General features: G+C 42.4%; 1 protein-coding gene across 9 annotated transcripts in view; it reads right to left on the reverse strand.

The window, feature by feature from the left end:
* The window catches only part of LOC308301728 (uncharacterized protein), a gene marked incomplete at its 5' end in the record, with an annotated part of 91,415 nt that overhangs the window by 52,021 nt on the left and 14,013 nt on the right, over window positions 1-25,381 (reverse strand). The window contains one exon of one of the 9 annotated variants that reach the window (XM_080745814.1): window positions 15,021-15,078. The exons of 7 other annotated variants lie outside the window; for them this stretch is intronic. Coding sequence is in view for 1 of the 2 variants with exons in the window: in XM_080745811.1 (XP_080601937.1) it covers window positions 5,482-5,531 (50 nt within the window). Of the gene's footprint in view, window positions 1-5,481; window positions 5,547-15,020; window positions 15,079-25,381 lie in introns of those variants that run through there. One more of the 9 variants, XM_080745811.1, reaches the window with a different exon arrangement.

Here is a 25,381-nt window from a genome sequence, read left to right on the forward strand (position 1 = left end):
GCATGTTCAGCCTCCATTATAACTAAGCCTATCCTAACCTTCACTAACCTAATGGTCAGAATAATGAGATGTCGGAACTATGAGCGGACCCCAGAGAGTTGTTGTCTCCTTCACATTACTGCTATATTACACCCCATATTTCCAAGCACTGGGGATGAAGGAGATCTGGCAGCAGTATGGCTCTGGTGAGACTCACTTCTACTGCATCAAGCAGTCTCATCTTGGAGCACCACTAGCCAAGACAGTGATCAAGGCACATATGCCTTGGAGACAGGAAATGACTGCATGGGCCAGGTGAGGATTAAACATGTAGTTATGGCTTCTGACAACAAACTTTGGAGAGGCAAAGACCTTGACAGAACAAGACACAGTATTGGTTGCAGAGAAGTACAACTGCTGAGAACAACAAGGCACCTTTCTAGCGCGTTTCTTGCCACTTGCTTGCAACAGCCAAGGAACCTGAGGAAAGACTAGAACCAATGGAAAATGGAACAGGACATGACATAAAGGCTTGTCCTGTTGTCCAGGACAAGTGCCCATACTATGGAGTGGAGGGAGCAAGGGGGGTCATTAGCCGTCCTTTTGTTATTATTTCAATGTATGAAATTTTTATCCGGACAAGTGACTTTTGTCCCCGGACAAGTGAATGGGAAATATACTTGTCCAAAGGACAACTGCCTCAAAAAGTCAATGTCAAGCTCTGATGGATGGAAGGAGCACTTTGACTTTTGTACACTCCTGCCATGTCTGAAACAAGACACTCGACACTGATGGAGTTCTGTGCATCATATTTTGCCATGGAACAATGACAAATCCATCCTGTAAAAACACCTCATACTAACTTGCATGCACACAATCACAATATGGTGCACTTTGAGGTAAATTGTTATTTAATGTTGTGTGTGATTTTGTTGTGTAATTTTATTATGTCACTTTTATTCGTAAATAGTCTTATCTGCTCATTTAAACACCCATTTAAAACCCCCCTTTAAAGTTAAATGTGGATGTTTACTTGTTGTATTTCTCACTAGTATGTATTTTGTTATAAACAAAACAAACTTACTATAAAATAGTAACAAACTTACAAAAAATACTATAAAAGTGCAAGTAATGAACAAAATCGTTTTTGGAAAATGGCATTGACATTGATATTTCAAAGACAAGATGATCCTTAATGGTCAAAACAATGTCAGAAATGAATTATACATGTCAGCATTAGTTGATTTAGACCTACTGCACCTGTTTTTACTCCTAACAATGGCCAAGTTATGGCCCACAGTCTTCGGAATAGCAAAATGACCTTGACCATGACCTTTTGAGGTCCAAATCACCCAAAATGGTCAAAACAATATCAGAAATGAATTCCCCATACCCCAATTAGTCCAAATGGAGGTATTACATGTGCATATACAGAAAAGTTGGATTTTCATCATAGCCGATGGCAGCCATATTTGATTTGGCCATTGCGCCATTCCTGGCACTATGGCGGACGAGCACCTCTGTGATTATTCATGTCTAGGGACCCACTGACTCAGTTCAGGTGAGAAACTCCCCTAACACCAAATTGCGAACAGGACTTTAAGTCAGATACTGTATTAGTTGGCTTCCAATTGGCTTCCAAAGTTTGCAGGAGTGCTCCGTTTTGAACAAATGCCTCAAATCATGAACACAGCAAGCGATTTCCGAGAAATTTTGCATGCACAGTCGCACTGCGTTGAGGAACAAACCTTTTCACAATTGTCTAATTTTTGCATTCCTACCACAAATTTTGTCCAAACTCAAATCGGTAGATATTATCTACCGATTCAAGTCTTGATCAAGTCAAGTGATCAAGATGGATCAGTCCGATTTTTCATATTCCATCCTGATAGCCGACTTCTGAACATTACTCACCCACAATAACCTACCTGACCTGGCAGAGACCTGTGCTCGGAGGAACACTTTTTTTTTATTCATATGATCTATATTTAGTAACTACAAAACGTTATGGAAAATAATTTCACACACTTTTTTACACCTGTAAACGTGCAAAGTGACAATAAACTACGAGTTAAAGTTGAAGTAGAAGTTGAAGTCAACAACAAATCTGCAGCAGCTCAAACAGATGGCCAAGAGCAGACAATATGAAATTATCTTGGGAGCAAATAACAAATGCAGTTAATACATCTGACAGTTTAATCATGTCTGGTGATATAATAATGGTCAGCTTTACAAAGAAGAAGAAAGCTTGGCTTCAATATGCTCTGTGTGTCATCATGTGCCATGTGTTTTGTTGTATAAAAGCATTTAACCATTGCCACATGTGGCTAGAATGTATATAAAATGTACCAAAATATGTTCTCCAGCTTGAGGAATTCGTATAAAAGTCAATTACTGGGTGACAAATTAAAGGAAAAACCCAACATAAAAGTATGTTAGTAAGGTGTTGGGCCACCAAGAGCCGCCAGAACAGCTTCAATGCGCCTTAGTTAAAGGAGTGGCGACACCGGCCGAAAATTAACATTATGATACAGTAGGTCACGTGGTGTTTCTTCAAACAGTCTGAAAAGGAGGCGGGGCCGTATCAGTTAGTAGTGAATGTATACTTCGTCCGTCGTGCGGTGCCGCGCAATGTATACTTCGTCCGTCGTGCGGTGCCGCGCACAACCTTGTTGTTAGCGTGTAGCGCGGCTAGCGCTGCACCGCACGGCTATTTGCGAGAGCTACACACACACACACACACACACACACACACACACACACAGGCTACACACACACAGAGTGTATGAGCCGCAGACCTCCTCTGCGGAGGAGGAGGAGGAGATCGCTGGTCCCTCGTTCTACGGTTGCTCCGGTGTCCCGGGTGCTCCAGTCAGGTTAGGGCAAGAGACAGCAGGGTATGGCCGACAAAACCGTCGCATAGACGGAGAGAAGCGTGTTGACCCTCGTACACCTTTTTTGACACCTTTTTTGAAGAAGACATGTACTTTTTTATCGGTCTAACCATTGATTTTATAGCGAATGCTATATCATTTTTACCCCTAGAACTGATAGTTTTAAAGTTGGTTTAGAAAGTCGGAAAGACACCTCGGACAGCTTTTTTTGGGGCAGTTTCAAAAGATAATGATATGGATAATCGACTCCGCCCCTCCCCCCATATTAGCCCAATCAAATTAATTTATTTCGGTTACTGTACAGAAAGTACTACTTTCAGTACAGTAACTACAATAAATTAATTTGATTGGGTCATTTAACATGGGGGTACATGACATCATTAAAAAAAATTGGCTAATTTGATAGCCATAATTAGCTGTTTTGGCCGTGTCACGCCCCCCCTTTAAGCAATATTACACGAGAGGGTGTGCATTATCATGGTTATTTGCACGCAACCGCCAGCCTTGCTGCAGGAACGAGCCGAAGGTTCCGTATGCAGGTCTGAAGTGCAATTAAATAACCGTGATAAGGCAGACCCTCAAGTGTAATATTGCGATTAGACAACAGTTGCCCTTAAAAAAACACGTCAACTTCAATTCGTTGTAATTAAAGCTATACTGTGTAAGATGCTCAACTAGTGGTCAGTAGCCCTATAGCAAACCAGTTTTCGGCCGTTTTTCGTACCTTCACACCCCCGCGTCTGCCTCCACCTCGCCGAGATCTATCTTTAGAGGGGTCCCTGGTTCCTGTGCGTTCAGGCATTCCGGAGAAACGGACTACTTCACCCTGCCTGGTAGGCAAGATTACCTTTTGAGTATAGAGACACACGGGCTACAAATATGGCCGCCATAGCGACCCCACTTCAAGATGCGCTGTGATTGGCCGGCAGTGTATAACCCTCGCTGTGATTGGCCGGTAGTGTGATGACGTAATTTTTCCGCGAAAACCGGGGCCCGGTCAGGATCATAGAAAACATATAAAGAGAAGGCTTTAGAAGCTGAAAATAACGGAGTGGGTGTTCTAAAACTTTAGCGATTTAACAGTTAGGACAATTTTAAGATTTGTTTTATAAAAAAAGTTACATGGTATAACTTTAACATATTCGATAGGAATTTGTCATTTTCTAGCGCCTCATTTAGCTACTATGTCCCTGAACTTCACATGAAAACTGCTAGCGTTGGGAGAGGGAGAGCTTCATCTCTTTCTCAACCAGCACAGCTGAAATGTTTGTTTGATGAGACAGTGCAGTGGTGCTCATTAACTGCTCTGGTAGAGAGCCTGTTCTACCCTGAGAGCCTGACTTACCTGTTGTATAACATAGGATTGTACAAGTCTCTTCAACTCTACAAGACGTCTGAAAAACTATTCTAACAAAAGATATGGATCCCTCATTATGTTGCATGCTCCCCTCCACCCTTCCGGAATATCTAAGTTGACAGTGTGTTAGTTAGCTGTTTTGATGTGGGGTTGGAGAGTGCTAACATTAGAACAACATCCACTATCTCATAGGTGTTCAATTAGGTTGAGATTTGGTGACTGCGAATTCCATTGCTTTATGATTCACATTTACAAGGGATATCTTGATATTTTGAATCTGTGTGGCGACCGAGTATTTCCCGGTCAACCTAAGCGCAGCGGTGGGGGCTTGGGAGTGTGGGGAACACGAACACGCACCACTGACGGAGAGGTTATATAGCTTAGCCTTTATGTATTGAGAATGAGAGGCACTCTTGCCGATTTAGTAAGAGACTCGTCGCCAATTGCAAGATATTTAAAAGTTATTTGGGGCCATGTTGATAACCTTTTCTTCCCACAACTAGACTAAGGATTTATATTGTCTGTTTTATTGTTTACAACCACAATTATTCACATGTGGCAAGATCGCGGTTCACTAGTTTTAGTAGGCTATAGTGTAGGTTTAGAAGCCTTTTCAGAAGTTAATTTAATGTTTTCCATTTAATGATTTCCTTTATCCTCATCTAATCTTGTGCTAATGCACGGCACGCAACAGTTTTTGCCATGTTTTAAGGCCGTGTAGGCTTTTCAGAAGTTGATTAATGTTTTCCATTTAATGATTTCCTTTATCGTCATCTTCCGCTAATGCACGCAACTGTTTTCGCCAGGTTTTAAGGTCTTATTTTAGTTGTTTCTCATAAGCTCGCAACCCTCCTTGCCCATCGGCCCCAACCTTTGCGCACAGGTTCACCGGGAAATACGCGGTCGCATCTGTGTGTTGCAAATTGACAAGCTATAGCGTGAGTAGCGTGAGTTCTGAAGAAAAATGCTAGTAATACTAGATAGACTGCTTTACTGTAACATGTAGAACATTCCTCAAGACAATTATATTCCAACGACCAGGTGAAGAAAAAAAAACGATCACTTAAGAATAAATATTTCAGCATCATTAAAGGAAGTATCAAGTTTGATTTAAAGCACTGAGATAAGAGTACAGGGTTAGGGTACTACTACACAGTAAAATAATAATAATGTATTCATCTGTAACTCTGAATTAGGACTGTACTCTATGCCTATTGCCTACTATATATCACAGTATCAAGGGTGACTGACCTAAGCCAACCTCCAAAGCCAGCTCCCCAAGTTGGTGTCCTCCGCTTCATCTTATGAAGGAATGGAGGGAGTGAAGGAGGTTGGGAAAGGGGGACACATAAAGAGAGGGCAAACAGAGCGTGTCAGGAGAAGGAAGATTCAGCCATAAAAGAGACAAACTGTAGAGTGCTGTACATATAGGGAGAGGCATATGAGAGAGAGAGAGAGAGAGAGAGAGAGAGAGAGAGAGAGAGAGAGAGAGAGAGAGAGAGAGAGAGAAGGGCTTAGATAGATGAACAAACAGATGAAGAGACAGTCCAGAGAGGTTGTGGGAAAGAGCAGCATGAAAGAAGATACTGTTAGATAAATACAGACGATTATTAGGAGGAGGAGGCAAACTGGACAATAAGAAAAGCACTTGTGGATGAAGCCATTCTAGTGTTGACAATGAAGCCTGAATTATACTCAGTCGGTACAACGATCTGCAAGACTGCAACGTAACGCATTGTGGGCTTGTAGATCTGCTATTTTCAGTGTGGGGTGCTATCGTACAACGGAATATACATTTGGCAGGATAGTGGTATTCAACCAAAGGCAGAAGAAAATGCTTGACACAAAACGGATGTTCTTCTCAATTATGTTTTTGATAGCGAGTTGGGACGCAAGTAATGTTTAAATGTTTTATTCAAAAACTAAAACGTACAAAGTATGTATTAGCTGCAAGTCTATGCTGCATAACCTATAAACATTCTGGCCAAGGACCCCTTAGTTGAGAGGGGGATGAAGCAGGGACCCACAATCTCCATATTGTTTCATTGTTTGACAGCACAATCGTCAGTGTATTTTGGATTCATGTCAATTTGTGTTTACAGATATTCTTCTACTTGAACCGTCTTACTTTCCATCCCTCATATACTGTGTGCACAGTGCACATCCCATAACCCACACACTGCACATCATTTCGGAGCTCATATCTTTGAACGGGTAAGGGCTAGTACTTAATAAACGTGACCTTTCACTCTGTACATTAGTCTGCTCTTTCCCCTCTACACCAGAGCTCTTGGATGAAAATAGCCGATCTACAAGCTCACAACACCTCGCGCTGCGATGCGTTGTGAGCTTGTAGATCTGCTATTTTTGGCAAAACCCTAACCCTGGACTCCCTGTTGAAGACCCTTGTTCTAAGGGGCTGTGGCCTGTCCACAGAAAGCATTATTTGCACTCTGGCCCAAAAAAACACAGGCCGCCTAGAGTGCTGAAACGCGATGCTCTGCACTAGAAAGAGGAGCGCTCCAGTACTTTTTACCATAGAATGCATGGCAGGAAGGCGCATGCAGCCAAAAAAAGCTTTTGAGGACATGGCCCCTAAATAAGCATCTAAAAGCAATTATCGTCCATATGTTTCGCATTAAATGTTGTACTACACTGTAGAAAATGAATATTTAATGTTGTTACAAAACTAAGTGGAGTATCTGAAATGTTCTTCAGAATGTTTAGCCACACTACAAAATACTCAGTGCTTTATTCAATTCTTAAGATTGTAAAAATGGTCCCTTATGGGTATTTTTCTTTGGGTTCTTTTCTTTACACTCTCAAGAGAGGTTAATGCTGGAGATTTTGCTATGCATTGCAGAGGTAAAACTAAAACTGAGGAAAGCTGAAATAACAAACTCGGTAGCCAATTGGTCAATAGTTTTATATCAAGTTTATCCCAATAAAACATCTCATATTGAAGGACTAAGGCTTCTGGCTCAGCAGAGGAATGTACAGAGTATTATAAGCTTGGTTCACAGACAATGCAATCAGCCACAGCCATGTAATTATCCATGAATAACGTGCATTCGCTGTTTGGGATCTCCTTTTACCTGGGTAAATATTTAGGTTAAAACAGCACCTCAAAGTCAACGCTATGAATAATAACTCTTATAAAGCTATTGCTCTGAGTATTATAGTGTAAAAACAATGTCCCTTTCCTTCATACTAGTAAGTACAGTAAGTCTCTTCTCTCAAGTCTCTCTCACACTAGATCAGGCGTCTTCAATGCAGGGGCGTCAATTGGGTATGGCAGGGGTATGCAGTTGCCATACCCTGGGTCCAGGGGGGAAAATAAAAGTTACTTTTAAATATAAATCCATGAATGTCTCTTTGTGTATCTGTGATGGTTATTATGTTGTTACATTAGAGTAAAATAACTACAAATGCAAAATTCAACAAAATGGACTCAAGTATAATAATTATATTCTCCATACTTTTATTCTCCCCATCTTGACAGAATGGTATATTCCCAGGTTCTGTAGGTCAGCTGCACAGGTGCAATTCATGTGGCACGTTTACTAACATGCTACATTTAGCTGCACTTGAACAACAATTCCAGGCTGCCATATCCAGCCCAAGAAACCGTAGAAACCTGTGTAAAAAAACTGACAAAACTCGTTTCTTTTTAGACATCACAGCGCGAGGCGTTGTGAGCATGTAGATCTGCTATTTTCACAATAGAACCGTGTTATACAAAATGTAATGCCTCTTTTCCATGAGGACTCCCATCTTTGCCATACCCTAGCTTTTGCTGAACTGACGCCACTGCTTCAACGTTTTCAGGCCAAGGACCCCTTAGATGAGAGAGATGAAGCAGGGACCCCCACAACCTTTTCATAGATTCCATAGTTTCATCGTTTGACAATCATCAGTGTATTTTGGATTCATGTCAATGTGTTTTCAGATATTTAACTTGAACCATCAATACTTAAAGGAGCTATAGTCAACTTTTTCTTGAAAAACGGATGCTAAAATAAAAATTATGTTTCGAAAATATTTTATAAAAAAATAAGCTTCATATATGTGTTTCAATTAAAAAATGACCACAAAAAGCGTAAAATAATGATAAAATAATCATTTTGGCCCTTTGTTTACATTTACAAGGCCCGTACTTTGTTTACATCCTAGTCTGTAGACTAGGATGTACACCTACAATGAAAAAGTTGACTATAGCTCCTTTAATAAACTTGACCTTTCACTATGTGAAAGGTCACTCTGTACACTCTGCTCTTTTTCCCCTCTACACCAAACCTCTTTGCCGGAAAATATGGACGTTAGGGTTCAAGTGGTTAACTCATTGCATGCCAGGCCCGATAGTCCCGAGATTATTTCAATGTCTTTCCCTGCCAGGCCCGATAGTCCCGAGAATTTCCGCCATTTTGAAAAAAAAAAAATCTTTTTTTCAAAAAAAAATTTCTGACCCCAAAAAATGTAGTAGGCATGATAGAAATCGCGAAATTGCATGTTTAACCCCCATAGCAACCCCATCTATCAAACATGGCAGCCATCTTTGTTTACATTTTAGGAAAACATAATGGCTTCTATCTCATGAATGCCTGAACGGATTTCCATTCGGATTTTTTTGTTTGAAAGCTGTGAGCAATGTGGACACACGTGGTGCATTATCTAGGCATGGGTGTGCATGATCCGTGCACTATGAATTACATGGAAGTCTATGGAGACCAGAGGCACCGTAGAGTACGAAGGTATGTTAAAATGGCGGGGAATGTGTTAAGTAGGGGAAAAAAAGTTTCTATCACCCAAATATTTGGAGGACCCCCTGTAGTAACTCTGAGGACCCCCTAGGGGTCCCGGACCCCCTGTTGAAGACCCCTGCACTAGAAACACAGGCATTTACTTTCTAGTGTGCATATTGTTTGCATGAGTTTGCAGGCTGTGTGTGTGTGTGTGTGTGTGTGTGTGTGTGTGTGTGTGTGTGTGTGTGTGTGTTTGGTGCGTGCACATCCGTGCTTGATTGCTTGCATGCATGAGGTAACTCCATTAGGTAATAAAGGATTAGTGTGCAGATGTACTTAGGGCCTTGTACTGTAGTGAGGTCTGTCTTGATTAGACAGAGAAAACAATTTAACACACGCACACATGCACGGACGAGTGCACACATGCGCGCTCGCACACACACACATGCGCGCTCGCACACACACACATGCGCGCTCGCGCACACACACATGCGCGCTCGCGCACACACACACACACACACACACACACACACACACACACACACACACACACACACACACACACACACACACACACACACACACACACACACACACACACACACACACACGCGCAGTACATTTGCCATCAGGGAAGTCTTGTTTAGCTGCAAATCCATCCACAACATACAGATCCATCCGGATCGTGTAGCACAGCATTGCATCATATATTATTCGTAACAAGAGTGACAACATTCTCTGTCTTACAGATAACAGATGTTGAAAGACAAAGTGAGACAAGATACAAAGAGACAAACATACAATACATGGACAGAGAGACACAGAGGTGTTGAGACATGAAAAAGGAGCAGATGAATTGATACAGTACTACATGTAGCTCAGGGACGTGCTGGCCATTGGGAAAAGCGGGACAACTCCCGAACGGCCGGTTCATTCCTGGCCGGTCCAGGCCGGCCATTAGGAAACAAATTGAAATAAAATGTCTGCCTTTGTTCCATTTTGGGGTCTGGGTGGCCAACAAAGTAAATCATCACTGTCGGGCAGAAACTTTGTATCTCCAAGTTTCAAATTTGTAATTTGTTTTCGCAAAGCAAAGCTGCTTCATCATACAAGGCCGTCGCACAAAAGTAGTGAAAACAGCAGATCTACAAGCACACGCCGCCTCGCGGTGCGAGGCGTTGTGTGCTTGTAGATCGTCTGTTTTCACTAGTTTAAATCATTTTAAAAATGATAAATACAAAACAAACGGTTTTGGACATACAAGGTTTAGCAGCAGCGCTATAGAGAGAGATCTCTCTCTATAGCGCGCAATGAGGGCCTCTCCAACTCTTTTTCCCGGGCTGAATCAGGGGCCCAGCACGTCCCTGATGTAGCTAGCTGCTACACGGCATAAAGTACATGACAGCAGACTAGGTATGGGACAATAAGCGATATTATCGTTTATCGTGATAAAAACACTCAAGATAATCATATCGTGGAGATTTCATTTATCGTGATATCATCCTCCATCATACACTGGGATCAATTCACCTTTTATTTGCCAAGCTGCGTACCCGGTACAACTTAAACCCTCTATAATCGGTAAAAAGTACTTATAATATACGTACTTGATACAGTCTTTTTTTCCCGCTCTCTATCAGATGTCTTGCCAAAAAATAGCCGATCTACAAGCTCACAGCGCGTCACGTGAGCTTGTAGATCTGCTATTTTTTGGCAAATGTTCCGCCCCAGGATAATGGATTTTGATTATCGTGATAATATCGTAAATCGCGATTTATTTTGTCACAATAAACGTGATATGAAACTTTCGAATCGTCACATCCCTAGTTGAGACAGGAAAGAGGAGCAGATGCATTGATACAGTACTACAGGGTTCCCCAATAGGCGGCCCGCGGGCCACTTGCAGCCCTCAGGGGGCTACTGTCTGGCCCACAACAGCCTCAGTAATAATGGTGGTATAAGAGCAGCCACATCACTAGTATATCGTCGTTGTCGGGTAGAGATCTTGTATCTCCAAATTTGTAAGCTCTTTCCCAAATCATACAAGGCCGTCGCACAAAAGTAGTGAAAACAGCAGATCTACAAGCACACAACGCCTCGCGGTGCGAGGCGTTGTGTGCTTGTAGATCGGCTGTTTTCACTAGTTTAAATAATTTTTAAAATGATAAATGCAAAACAAACGGTTTCGGACATACAAGATATTCACCCAACAAAGACGATATCTGAACTGTCGCTGGAGTAGCGGGAACGCCGCCGTCGCCCCCTGCACTGTTGTGGCCCTCAGCTTGGTACCCTCGACATAATTCGGCCCGTGGGGAAAACTAATTGGGGAACCCTGCAGTACTAGCTAGCTGCTACACGGCATAAAATACATGACAGCAAACTAGTGTTTCCACAGGGTTCTTCTCGATGCAATTATCGCTAAGAAAATAATAGAAAGTTGCAGCCCTGATAGGACACTTCTACCGCTGTTTTAGAGCACAAACACAATCCAGGCCCAATCCATTATAATGTAATGTAGTAATGTGGCCTAGCGGGACCTGATTACATTACAGCAGCAAATAGGGTACTTGTGGTGATGGATTTACTCAATTGTCCTCGCTCGTAGAACGCCAATTCAGAATATCTTCCAACATAATAATCTAAATATTTGTAATCAAAGAAAGCTCTTGAGTACAGCCTTAACTAAACTGTTGTTCCGGACCTAATCTGCGCTCATTGGTTTTAATTCTGCGAGTGCCAAAGTGACCATACTGATTGATCATGTGATGCATGCTTAGTATGGTAACTAGAGCGAGGACTGTGCAATGGACCGTGTGATAAAACCCATGTTTTTTTTCCATTCTGACTTCTTGAGATAACCTGATTACATGAGTACAGTAAATAGGGATTTTCCACCAGGCCGGCAGGGCATTCCAATCCCTGACTGCTGCAGTGGAATACACAGAACAAACCTCTGGCTGTTTGGGTCCAAAATGGTAAAAATAGGCCTAAACCCTAAGCCACGTGAACACGGTTAAGTGTGGAATGGACCGACCGGCCAAGGGAATGAGATAAATTCTGGACCAATTCACAGGCCAGACTGGTATGCAGGGGTGTCGCACCACATTCTGAGCCCTGGGTACAATGATTCACTGTGGGGCCCCTGTGCTTTAACTATTGAAAAATAGCAGATATACAAGCTCACAGCGCGGCACCGAGTGCCGCGCTGTGAGCTTGTAGATCTGCTATTTTTGAAAAATCATGAAAATCTTTGAATAATTCAAATCCTTCTAATGTTTTTTTTTTTTTTTTTAATGTTTCGATGTCAGTGGAGCTCAAACCTTTTCATGTGAAGGACCCCCAAAATGGTATGTATTTGGCCACGGACCCCCATCTCCAAATGTGCAGGGAAACCCCCAGAAACAAAATTTGAGTTACAAAATACATAAGATTTGCACACATTTAAAAAAAAATAGCAGATCTAGAAGCTCACAGCACGGCACCGAGTGCCGCGCTGTGAGCTTGTATATGTGCTATTTTTCAATAGTTAAACTAGTATAAAATAATTAAGGCCCCTCCACGACCTTGGGCCCTAGTAACTCAGTCCCACTTTCCTACCCCTTGTGACGCCCCTGCTGGTATGTGTACTTCCCTTCCAGCCAGGCATTTAGATTGTTCTGGGGTATACGCAGCATAGAACGACCTCATGCCTCAAGAAACAGTCTCAACACAGTGATTCCCAAACTTTTCAGGTCGAGACCCAAAAGGGAGATTATTAGAAGTTTGCCCGGGACCCAAACTAGTGAAAATAGCAGATCTACAAGCGCACAACGTGGCGATTCGCATTGCTATTTTCCGCTACTTTTTATTTATTTGTTTTCAAATGTATGATTTTTTAAATATCGTCACTGTGTGGCCAATACCTCTTAACTCCATTTTTTAGGTTTTAGATTTTTTTTGGGCATAAATCAGGGCTGTTGAACACCCTTTACATCTGAGTGTTGGTTAAAATAATATTGAACCAATGAAAAGTAGTAAAAAGTGCTTCAGTCAAAAGCTCCTAACTCCACTTGAGCTCATTTTCCCCGAAAATGAACATTTTGGAGTTGGGAGGTTTCGGCCCGACAGTAGAGATATATATACCAGTAAGGCTCCCTAATCGGGAGATAAGCGACCGTAGGTCACTTATCTCCACAAATAGGGCAAAAATGTGTTTTGCCAAAATCTTCCTGATCCATGTTGATGACATGAGTGTAGACATACTGTGTAGTGATTTTCGTGATTTTAGGGCAAAATCTGTAGGAGCAGTGTCAAAAAATGTGTTTTTAAAAATCGGCCTGGAGGTGGCGCTATATGGGACAGATTCATGTTGATGGGATGAGTGTAGACATACTGTGTACCGATTTGCGTGATTTTAGGGCGAAAATTGTAGGAGCAGTGTCCAAAAATGTGTTTTGCAAGAATCGGCCTCATGGTGGCGCTAGAAGAGGGCCATGTGAGAAATGAGGGGTGGGGTCTCCGCGCCGGCAAGGCGGACGAATAAGAAAAATGTAATGTAGGAAAAGACAATGGGATTTTTTACTCTAGTCGTGACCCATAAAAAATTGTCCGTGAACCACAACTGGGTCCCGACCCACTGTTTGGGAACAACTGGTCCAGCTCTGTAAAATTTCAATTAAGTTAATTGTCTCCGCCGGGCCAGGGATAGCCGAAGGCAGGACGGTGGAAGGCCCGGAGAGACAAATAGCTGCTTTATCATTTGAACACTGGAAAAAGTCCAGGGAATCAGGTTGGGACATTGTCCAGTGTTGGCTTGTCACACAAAAAAAAATCCTAAATTGTTTTTTTTTGGGGGGGCTAGTGTAAGCCACGGTATGGTTTGTACGATATGAAATGTAAGCTTACCTATTAATCACAGTAATCCTCAATAGTTTAGAGTACTGCAGAGTTGAGTGTGTGTAGGTGTGTGTCTGACTATGCACCACTGGACCGAGTGGTGTGAAACTCACATTCCCAGCAGACCACAGAATTCTTTTAATTGGCCTCATGATGGCACTATTAAAAGCTGTCGTACAGTCAATCGACTGACATATAGTAAGGGAAAGTTAGCCGAGTATTAAACCAATCTGGGAACTAAATCTAAATCAATATCTTTCTTCACAAATGTGTTCATAAAGGTGTCTACTATCACCTCTGAACTTTCTCAATCACAACTCCCTTGGGGAACTTTGTGGGAACCAATCAAAGTCGGGGGTATCGGGATACCTGCGCCTGGGATTAAAGGGGATAAAATGAAAGAATTGCCAATATGAGCATATGGGGTGTGTAATTAGGGTAGTTTTGGGCTGCTGAATCCATTCCAACCATTAGTTTTCAGTTTAAATGACTCCTGGGCCATAAAATAGGCCTAATTGGCTAAGGCTTAGCCAATCATGTAATTCGAGTTCACCTGTGTCCTGTTAGTCCCTATGCTTTAAACCCTTTTGAGTGTTCCTTGTCAGATTGTATCATGTTATCATGTGTGTCATAATGTGCGCTTAGCCGCTTACCCGCCTGATCTTGAATAGTTTACATGAATTCAAACCCTACTCCAACCATTTTTTTTATTGCCAATATTATATGTCTCGTGGACACAAAAGGGTAGTTTGTTGTGGCCTATTTTATGGCCAAGGAGTCATTTTTACTGATAACTAATGGTTGGAATGGATTCAGCAGCCCCAAAATACCCTAATTACACACCTCATATGCTCATATTGGCCATTTTTTATTTTCCCCCCTTTAATCCCAGGCCCTCGGGATACCCCCAACTTTGATTGGCTCCCACAAAGTTTCCGAAGGGAGTTGTGATTGAGAAGGTTCAGAGGTGATAGTAGACACCTTTATGAACACATTTGTGAAGAAAGATTTAGATTTAGTTCCCAGATTGGTTTAATACTCGGCTAACTTTCCCTTACTAATAGGGTGCCTGGGTCGGCAACTCGGCCTGGCAGAGTCCTGCACAAATTTCTAGTTTGCTATTCTATATTCTACACAGGTGCATCCCCCCATTCCGACACTATACCTTACCCTAACCTCTATGGAAGTGCTGCCAGAAATCAATGTCGGAATGGCATCATCTCGGAATGGCGAGCGGCCCCCATTCTACACCTTTGAACCAATAATAAAGGAGAACATATTACTCAACTTTAATGAACCATGGTCATGGAAAGCAACATTTCACATAGATGTTATTGCATCTATAACGAGCTGCAAGTCTTACATTTTAACTGGCACAGAGCATGAGAGGCAGACGGAAAGAGAAACAGGCTGGCAGATAGAAACAGAGAGACAGAGACAGAGAGACAGAGACAGAGAGAGGGGTTGTTTAGTGCGAGAGAGAGAGAGTATGATAGAGCCAGAGAATGCAGACAGAGAGGGAGTCAAGATAGATTCCTCTGACAGTTGAAATGACACACATGGCCATGGTGGGATGAACCACTAAATACAAATATAGCATTAGAGTGACTTGTTGTATACAGTCACACAACGCACACTTCAACTTAGAAGTGTGTGTGTACAGAACATGAAGTAGGTCATATGCAAATCTATGTCTAAACTCTAAACACAGACCAAAGCCTGATTTATATTATTGTTTGTCACACAACAGTAACTTTGTGAGCTTGTAGGCCTAATCTGTGAACGACACCATCACGCAGCGCAGCGGAGACTGCAGAGTATAAATTAAGCATAATGTAACACCCTGATATATGTTCAACACACCATGTGCTGATGGTATGAATGTCACCCAGTCATGAGTCATGATCTCTGTTTCTTCTTGCATCCCGTTGCTATATGTAGCAGATTCCCCGTTGCATGAGTGGTAGATGTTTGGTTTCCCACGTGGGACAGTTTGAATCCAGGTGGTTACATATACAGTAGGCCTACATACAAAACACTACTGTTTACAGTCAATGGTTCAATCTATCTCTCTCTCTCTCTCTCTCTTTCCCTCCTCTCTCACTCAGCCTACAGAAGAAGAAGGGACACCTTTGTAAGTTGTCTCTAGTGGTCATCATGTCTACAAAAACTGTCTGTCTGTCTGTCTGTCTGTCTGTCTGTCTGTCTGTCTGTCTGTCTGTCTGTCTGTCTGTCTGTCTGTCTGTCTGTCTGTCTGTCTGTCTGTCTGTCTGTCTGTCTGTCTGTCTGTCTGTCTGTCTGTCTGTCTGTCTGTCTGTCTGTCTGTCTGTCTGTCTATTCTGGGCATCATTTGGGCACCATTCGGGTAAAAGGGCAGGGGCTCAATCCCCCTTTGATATCTATGTGTGCACGTGCCTGTTCCCCGCTTTCATCATTCCCAAGTAGAGAGAGAGAGAGAGAGAGAGAGAGAGAGAGAGAGAGAGAGAGAGAGAGAGAGAGAGAGAGAGAGAGAGAGAAAGAGAAACAGAGACAGACAGACAGACAGACAGACAGAGTAATGGGAAATTTTGTTCAGTTGTGTGCCGGACTAAGCCACAGAATGCGCCAAGACAAGATTTAAGAGTTGCATTTGTTTTGATGTTTGACGGCAGTTTCTCAGAGTAATCTATACTTTCCCTCTTCCAGCTTGCATGTCTTTATATAGCAGGTTTAAATGAAATGCAATGTGTGCCTATTAATAGCATGCTGGTTGGTTAAGACGTCTCCCTCCAGAACCACATACTGTAGAACCTTGTTGGCCTGGGATTGAATCCCGCCAGTGTAGGGGTGGGCGATATGGTGATAAGTATCGTTGAGACGATACAATGTCTCCACGATATGCCTTATCAGAGACATCGTATATATCGTGATACAATGAGTGAGCCACACAAAGAAATCCTGTTGAATAGTTAATACAGAGATTCATTGCAGAATTCATTTAAACCTGCATTTTGGTCTAAATCAGTGGTCCTCAAACTTTACAATGTCAAGGTCTCCCCTTAACTCTGACAGTATACAAATGAAACCAAATGGACCCGTAAGGGTCCATTTGGTTTCATTTGTATGCTGTCAAGAGTTACATACTTGTAAGGGTCAATTTAGACCTCCCAAAAGGATATTTTTCTTCTAGTTTTTGTTACCTTATAGGTGGTTGTACCATTAAGTATCTTGAAAAATATCCATAAAAACCAACACGAAAAAAGAATCGTGATAAGATAGTGTATGGTGATACAGTTTAGAAAAATATCGTGATATTGTATTTTTCCATATCGCCTACCCCTACACCAGTGCCGTCCTCTCTGATGATATGGTCTCATTTACCAGCCTTCGCCTGTCAAGAACGGGGTGACCGGACCACCCACTTGCCTTTTTAAAATAAAAACCTTGTAAATGGTACTGTAACTGTATCATTTTCCCACCGCAGTGGGTGGGATTGTCAGGTTGGCAGCCCACTTCATGTCTTTGTCTAAAGGTCTCCTGAAGGTCAGATGTGTCGTCGTTGCGCTAAAAGGTGCACTGACAACTGATCTTGTAAACCAGTGGTTCTCAACCTGTGGGTCAGGACCCCCAGGGGGGTCCCCAAATTATTTTTGGCGGGGTCCCCAGATGATTAACTTAATGTTAATGCAACATTTTCTCACTCAACAGTAAACAAACCAACATAGAGTTTAAGTGTGTATAAGGTATCTACACCTTTCTAAAGTGACAATTTAAGGACTTTTTAATACCTCTAAAATGGCAAATTAAACATTGGCCAAATTGTCAAACATTAGAGTCAGAAATTTTTAAAGTAGCCGATCTACATGCTCACAACGCCTCGCGTTGCGAGGCGTTGTGAGCATGTAGATCGGCTACTTTCACAATAGAACCGAGTTTTACAAAATGTAACGCCTCAACTCTTAGTGCTCGACAGGTTGGGGGTCCCCAGTTAAAACATGATTATTTTGGGGGTCACAGCCTGAAAAGGTTAAGAACCGCTGTTGTAAACCACACATACCCTATCGTCCCTATTCTGACCCTCATTTGGTGAAAATAGCAGATCTCCGAGCTCTCAGTGAAAATACATCATGTTGTGGTCATGCGTTGGGAGCTTGTAGTTTGGCTATTTTCCCTACATCTTAATTATTATATATTTTATATTTATGGAATTTCTTAGATGTATTATTAAAATGTATAAATGTATATATATATATATATATATTAGAGAGAGAGAGAGAGAGAGAGAGAGAGAGAGAACATTTATTTTTTACTCAAGTCGCGACCCATAAAAATCGGTCCGTGACCCACAAATGGGTCCCGACCCACTGTTTGAGTAACAGTGGTGTACAGTATAATAATAGTAAGTACTGTATATAGCCTAGGCATTAAGTGGATGCTTTGGTATTTTCAGACCTGAGTATTGGGACAATCTGAAATTGATCTTTTATATTTAGCATGATATATGTGGTATCTAATGTGAGGCAAATGAAATGTCACAGTCTGCATTTGATTATGGTTTCTATTGGCCACGTTGAAAGACATGAACTAGCCTTGCTGTCACAATATCTGTGCTTTTAAATAGACCCAGCTGTTTCTCACTGACACCTGGTACTTTACAAGTGATGAGTCAATATTTGAACATTAGAAAGGTAGTTCACTGTCACAATACATAGGAATGGAGAGGTTGAAAAAAACAAAAACTCAGTCCTAAGACTTTTGACTTAAAAATAGAATATCCTCCTTTAGTACATCCTCCTCACCACATTGGGATGAGATTTCCTGTTTGGTTGATGTGGTGGTCTACAAGTTTAGTAGCTGACTTCGTCCATACTCCAGGTCAGATAAACTGTGAGCTAAAGTTAGCTAAAAGTTGCTAGCTTCTGCTGAGCTAGTGGGTTCAAATCCAGACCATGACCTTTTCCCGCAAGCGCGCCCGTCTCTCTCCCGTTCGCTCTCTCCGTTCTGGCATTCACATCTTCATTTATATCCTTTCTAGTCTCCTCCGTCTTTCTGACTCTATCTCTATGCCCCCCCCCCCTCCCCCCTCCCCTCTCACATTTGTCCATGCTTAAAAGCTTGGACGAGAGTTAGAACGTTGCACGTGACCCATTTCATTACATTTATGTCGGAATGAAAGGGCCATATAAGGATATAGATCAAGGACAATAAGAAGAATGTGCTCAGATAACAACTCCCCTTTCAAGACATCTTCCTAATCCACCACTGCACTGCACACAGTTTACAATGAAGGCACAAGTACATGCTCTTACCCTGAGCAACTTACAAAATGCTTACAAACGCTTAATTTAATTAAGTGCTACGAAGTAACTATAGGTCCATGTAAACGTCAAATCTAGCATTTGGCTAAACAACATCATGTACTGAAATAACATTCTTAGCATTTGTGGACAAGCAAACCGTGTCTATCTACAGTATATAGGCCTACATAGCATGTGTGAACAATGAACCAATGTACATCTATGAACTAGCATCTATCAACATAGGCAAGGAAAGAGGGCTGCTAAGGCTTGAGAGTAGATATTTTGTAATATCCCTATGCTTATATATAAATTCCATTAATCTAAAACGATAAAATGTTAAACTAGAAGCAGTGCTCTTCCGAGCACAGGTCTCCACCAGGCCACACAAATCGGCCTGTTATAGCGCCACCATGAGGCTGATTTAAAAAATGTGGGGCAGAGGTTCTGAATTAGCATCCAGGGAGTGTGTGTGCTCAGTTTGGCAGCGATCGGGCCAACGGCGCCGGAGATTAGCTGGTAACAACCAGGCCACACAAATCGGCCTGTTATAGCGCCACCATGAGGCTGATTTGAAAAATGTGGGGCAGAGGTTCTAGATTGGCATCCAGGGAATGTGTGTGCTCAGTTTGGCAGCGATCGGGCCAACGGCGACTGAGATTAGCTGCACACAAACTGCGAGGACACACGGACACACGGACACACGGACGGACACACGGACGGACGCACGGACGGACGGACGGAGGGGAAAACATACTCTCCCTCAGCCTTCGGCTGGTGGAGACAATGATGCACTTATATACAGTATGTACATGTATATACCTGTATCCAGATCGCTTTACAATGTGCGTTACATTTACCCATTCACCAGGGGTGTCGCACCAAATTCTGGGCCCTGGGTGCTTTAACTATTGAAAAATAGCAGATATACAAGCTTGTAGATCTGCTATTTTTGAAAAAAATTGTGAACATTTGTGCAAGTCTTTGAATATTTCAAATCCTTCTAAGACCTATGTTTCTATGTAAGTGGTGCTCAAACCTTTTCATGCGAAGTACCCCCAAAATTAGATGTATTTGGCCACGGACCCCCAAAATATTTAGTTCCAGGGACCCCCCAGAAGTAACATTTGAGTTACAAATGTTCGCTTAAAGAAATACATATATTCAAAGATTTGCACACATTTTCACGACTTTTCAAAAATAGCAGATCTACAAGCTCGCAGTGGGGCACTCGGTGCCGCGCTGTGAGCTTGTATATCTGCCATTTTTCAATAGCTAAAGTAAGGCCCCTCCACCTTGGGCCGTAGTAACTCAGTCCCCCCCCTTGTGACGCCCCTGCCATTCACACGCCGATGGAGGAGTTAACCACGCAAGGCCCCAACCTGCTCATCAGGAAGCAGTTACGTTTCTTACTCAAGGACCCTTCAGTGCAAAGCCAGGCGGAGCCAGGGATCCAAGTGTGAAGCCGAACCACGACTTCACACATTGCAGGCTTGTTTGGCGGAAATCATTCATGAGCAGTTCTCCAGAACAGTGGTTCCCAAAACTTTTTAGCTCGAGACCCAATAGAGAGATTAGACATTTTCCCGGTACCCAAACCAGCAAGTGAAAACAACGTGTCACAACAAGCCGCTTGGCGCCACATTGTGAACTTGTGAGCTTGCAGATCGGCTATTTTCACAACTTCTTCTTTAATTTTATTTATGACATTTCTTGAGGTGTTTGTTTGAAATTGTATACAATTCTTCCAATATTTTTATTTCTAAAAAATAAAATGATATATTCCAAAAGATTTCCATCATAGGCCAATATGTTTTATTTTTCTCCCTTTTTTCGCATCGTGAGATTCGTGACCCATAAAAATTGGTCCGTGACCCACAAATGGGTCATGACCCACTGTTTGGGAAACAGTTCTCCAGAGGGAAGTCAGGCACTTCAGGACCAGCTCCAATCGGATGTGTGTTCCAAACAGCGGCGAGCCACACATGAACGGGAAATATGCACTAGTATTTACAATTTTACTACTGCTACTTATTTAGTTCCCGGTTTTATCTCCATCTCACGGGAAGAAAAAGCACGGAAAACTACTACACCTGAAACTGAAGTGTCTTAACGGGAAATACTGGAAGTTGTCCAGAATACAGGAACTTCCTGTAGACCTGTATTTCCTGTACTTCTGGTTAGACACTTTGGTAGTAGTGCTGGTCCAGCCTGATGATACTTCTATCATGGTTGGGTAGGGCATTGGTTCTCAAAGTTGGGTCCGGGGACACCCAGGGGTCCTTTAGGGCAGGGGTCTTCAACGTTTTCAGGCCAAGGACCCCTTAGTTGAGAGAGAGATGAAGCAGGGACCACACATAAGTGCAGTGCGAGGCGTTGTACGCTTGTAGATTGGCTATTTTTGGCAGTTCTCAGAATATGGACACTAGGGTTCAAGTTGTTAATATAAAAATGAATGGAAGATTTGGAGGACCCCTTGTTGAAGACCCCTGCTTTAGGGAGTTCCTTGGGGTCCCCAGCTAAATGATAGTTAGGAACTAAATCTAAATGACCCTTATGCGTATGTATCTGAGAGAGTGTACAAATGGAACCAAATGGACCCATTTGGTTTCATTTGTACACTCTACAAGTTAAATTAACATTGATTTTACGATAGAAATGTAGGTCTCAGAGATAGAAATGCCATTAAATGGAGGTCTGTAGCCTAATGCATGTCAAACTGGGGGTAGGGCAATGATTTCAGTACTTTGCACCCATGTTGGAATGGCAAGAAACCGCCTCCATCACAGACTGAATATTATCCTGAATTTGGCATCACTTGCCGGCACCATATGAAAAATGAAACAGGCCATTTTAATAATTAATGGTAATAATCAAAGGCACGACGAGTATGCCCAGTATGACAATGTCTTCACCTGGCTACAATCACTGAGGCCATGATCACTGGAAATATATTGGCCCTGAGGTTGGTGTTTGTGAATTGGAATTTCTGCAAGGAAATCACTTTTCACCAAATGTATTCGTACGATCTCAAAAAGAGATAAACCGATGCTCAGGACTTCACATTATCCCCATTCCTCCCTCTATCTCCTTACCACCGTTGGCTCACCCCCCAGCCCACCCCACCCCCACTTAAATCCATCTCCACATACCTAAAGAGGCCACAGCCACACGACCACAGCATTTCCTCCTCAACCATTCAAGCATTCTCGCCTGGCCTGCAATGTCAGCACGAGACACATGACTAAGAGGGAAATGATTCGCAAAAACCCCTGAACTTCCAAAACAATTCCATGGCTTTCTCATGCAGCTCCCTAGAGTCTCAATTGCAAGATTTGTTTTTGAGAATTTCAATTTAGGGGACTGAATTGGCTTAATTGTGGATCATGATAGCTCATCCCAAGATACATGCAATTCATATCTTATGTGGTGAAGGTTTTTTAACCCTGACAGTTTCTTAGAACCATGCAGCAGCAGTACACAAGCCATGAACGGAATGCTCCATTCCTAGAGCTATATTAGCTACATGTTGCTTTTTGCAACATCATGGGTTCAACTCATGACTCTACTGTCACATAAAACGTTTGTGTCTCCAAAGGAATAAGATTATGGAGAAACCGAGAAAATCATTTGTTTCTACTTCACGTTTAAGAATGTATTTTGATCTGGATTCAAGCTGCAAAAGGACATGAAGCTTACTGAACCCATAACGGACCAGGTAAGCTTTATATTAAGCAAGGAAATATGTCTTGTCAGTTTATCATGTGAACGACAGATATACGCATCCAATCCAAACCAATAATCCAAATAGGATTATAAAACGGAAGGAAGATAAAACTAGTAAGATGCCCTAAGGGCAAGGTCGCGCACATGGGCCCGTGCACGCATCCGCCTGGGTCACGGCTAGGGTTGGGTATCGTCGGCGATACTTTTAATGGTATCGATTCAATGACGTCGATACTATCGGTATCGGTTCACGTAAAAACGAACGATACCTTGTTTCGATACTTTTGAATGCACCCCTTGCCGGTCGCATCTGTAACAATTGGGCTACTGAGAGTTTAATGACTGCTTTAGTAGGCTACACTTGTTAATGTGAAAATAGCTGAGAATAGCCTATAATGTTTATTATCTATCTATAAATGCGACAAATCTCTGCGTGTATGTATCTCTGCGTGTATGTAACCCGCGTATCTCGAGAACCGTTCGTCCCACCGGCTTCAGATTCGGCACGCACGTTCCCCGACGCGGAGTGCAGTGCCGAGCCTCGACCCGACGCACGGTTTTCCGAAACCGGCGCAAAACGTTCGGAATCTCCTTATGCAGAGCTGATTGTTGACATCAGGCTGTTCCGGAGGAAATCGGCGCAAGCGCTGACTCATTGTGACATCACTTCATAAAAGGCTCTGACATCACGTACGCCGGCGCGAAACGTTCGGAATCACCATATGCGGAGCTGATTGTTGACATCAGGTGTTTCGGAGGAAACCGGCGCAAGCGCTGACTCATTGTGACATCACTTCATAAAAGGCTCTGACATCACGTACTCCACATGAGTCAACAAAAAATCTCTGTGAATGTGTATGTATGTATGTAATCCGCGTATCTCGAGAACCCTTCTTCCCACCGGCACGCGCGTTCTCCAGATATGGGCATAAAATGAATGCCCGTATGCGGAGCTGATGTCTGACATCAGAGTTTTCCGCAACCGGTACTGTGTGTGCAGAGATCTCCATATATGGGCATAAGGGGACAAAGGCAAACAGATGGTCAAAACGGGTCCTATGACAACAGGTATATTGGGGTTTGCATTAAAGGGTGGGGACAAAGGCAAACAGATAGATGGTCAAAACGTGTCCTATGACAACAGGTATATTGGGGTTTGCATTAATGGGGTCCGCTCCAAAAAAGATAAAGAAAATAAAAGAGACAAGACAAACATAAGACAAGCAACAAAGCGTGGGACTGGGAGGATGACTTGAATGATGCAGATTTAAGCAGGCTGCATATTCTGCTTAAAGAAGAAACAAACAAAAAGCGACAGAGATCTCATATATGGGCATAAAATGGACGCATATAAACAGATATCTCCATATGCTTAAAGAAGACACAAACAAAAAGCGACAGAGATCTCATATATGGGCATAAAATGGACGCAGATAAAAAGATATCTCCATATATGGCATATATGGGCATAAAATGGACGCAGAATCACAAAGATCTCCATATACGGGCATAAAGGGACACAGACAGACAGATACAGAGATCTCCATATATGGGCATAAAATGGATGCAAATAGACAGATATCTCCATATATGGCCATATATGGGCATAAAATGGACCCAGGATTATATCTGCAGTGATCTCCATATATGGACATAAAATGGACGCCGACAGACAGACAGATACAGATATCTCCATATATGGGCATAAATGGACACAGGCAAACAGATGGTCAAGACGGGTCCTATGACAACAGGTATAATGGGGTTTGCATTAAAGGGCGGGGCATTCATTCCCTATATACATCGTTCCCGAGTTGGCCAGGTCGCCGACTAGACGCTATGATAATGATCCAACGTCTATAAAATAGCCCATAGAAAAAAGGCAAATAATAATTATAATAATAATAATAAATAAAAAGTATCGAAAATGGTATCGAAAAAGGTATCGTATCGATTCCCAGGTATCGAAAAAGGTATCTTATCGATTAAAAGGTGAACGATACCCATCCCTAGTCACGGCAGACTGCTGGCCAAGCACTGGCGCTTTGGCATGGGATCAACTTTGACCAAAAAAAATCACAGACCTGGTTGGTTGTTAAAGTTGGGCAAAATGTGGCCCTATTTTCCCAAATATGGAGATGACTGACGTCTGACATCATAGATGTCTGACATCATAGATGTCTGACATCATAGACCACATGAGATTGACACTTTGGGCTCTATTTTGATTGTCCTTAGTACCAGCTCTTATGCCATAACTTAAAGGCCTGTCCATACTGTCTCTGACCACCGAACTTTTCGTCAGAGAGTTCCGACTTTCAGAACGTGCAGCTTTCCGAACTCTAATTCCGGGTAATGCTTTTCAGAAGATGCGAGTGACGTCATTTTGTAATTGAACCAGACCTTTCCGACGAAAGGTTTGGTGGTTGGAGACAGTATGGACAGGCCTTTAAGTTAAGGAATAAGAGCTGGTACTTAAGACAATCAAAATAAGAGCCCAAATATGTCCATATATATGAATAATAATGA

This window comes from Nannobrachium achirus (assembly GCF_963921795.1).
Source record: "Nannobrachium achirus genome assembly, chromosome: 17".
Taxonomy (NCBI): domain Eukaryota; kingdom Metazoa; phylum Chordata; class Actinopteri; order Myctophiformes; family Myctophidae; genus Nannobrachium; species Nannobrachium achirus.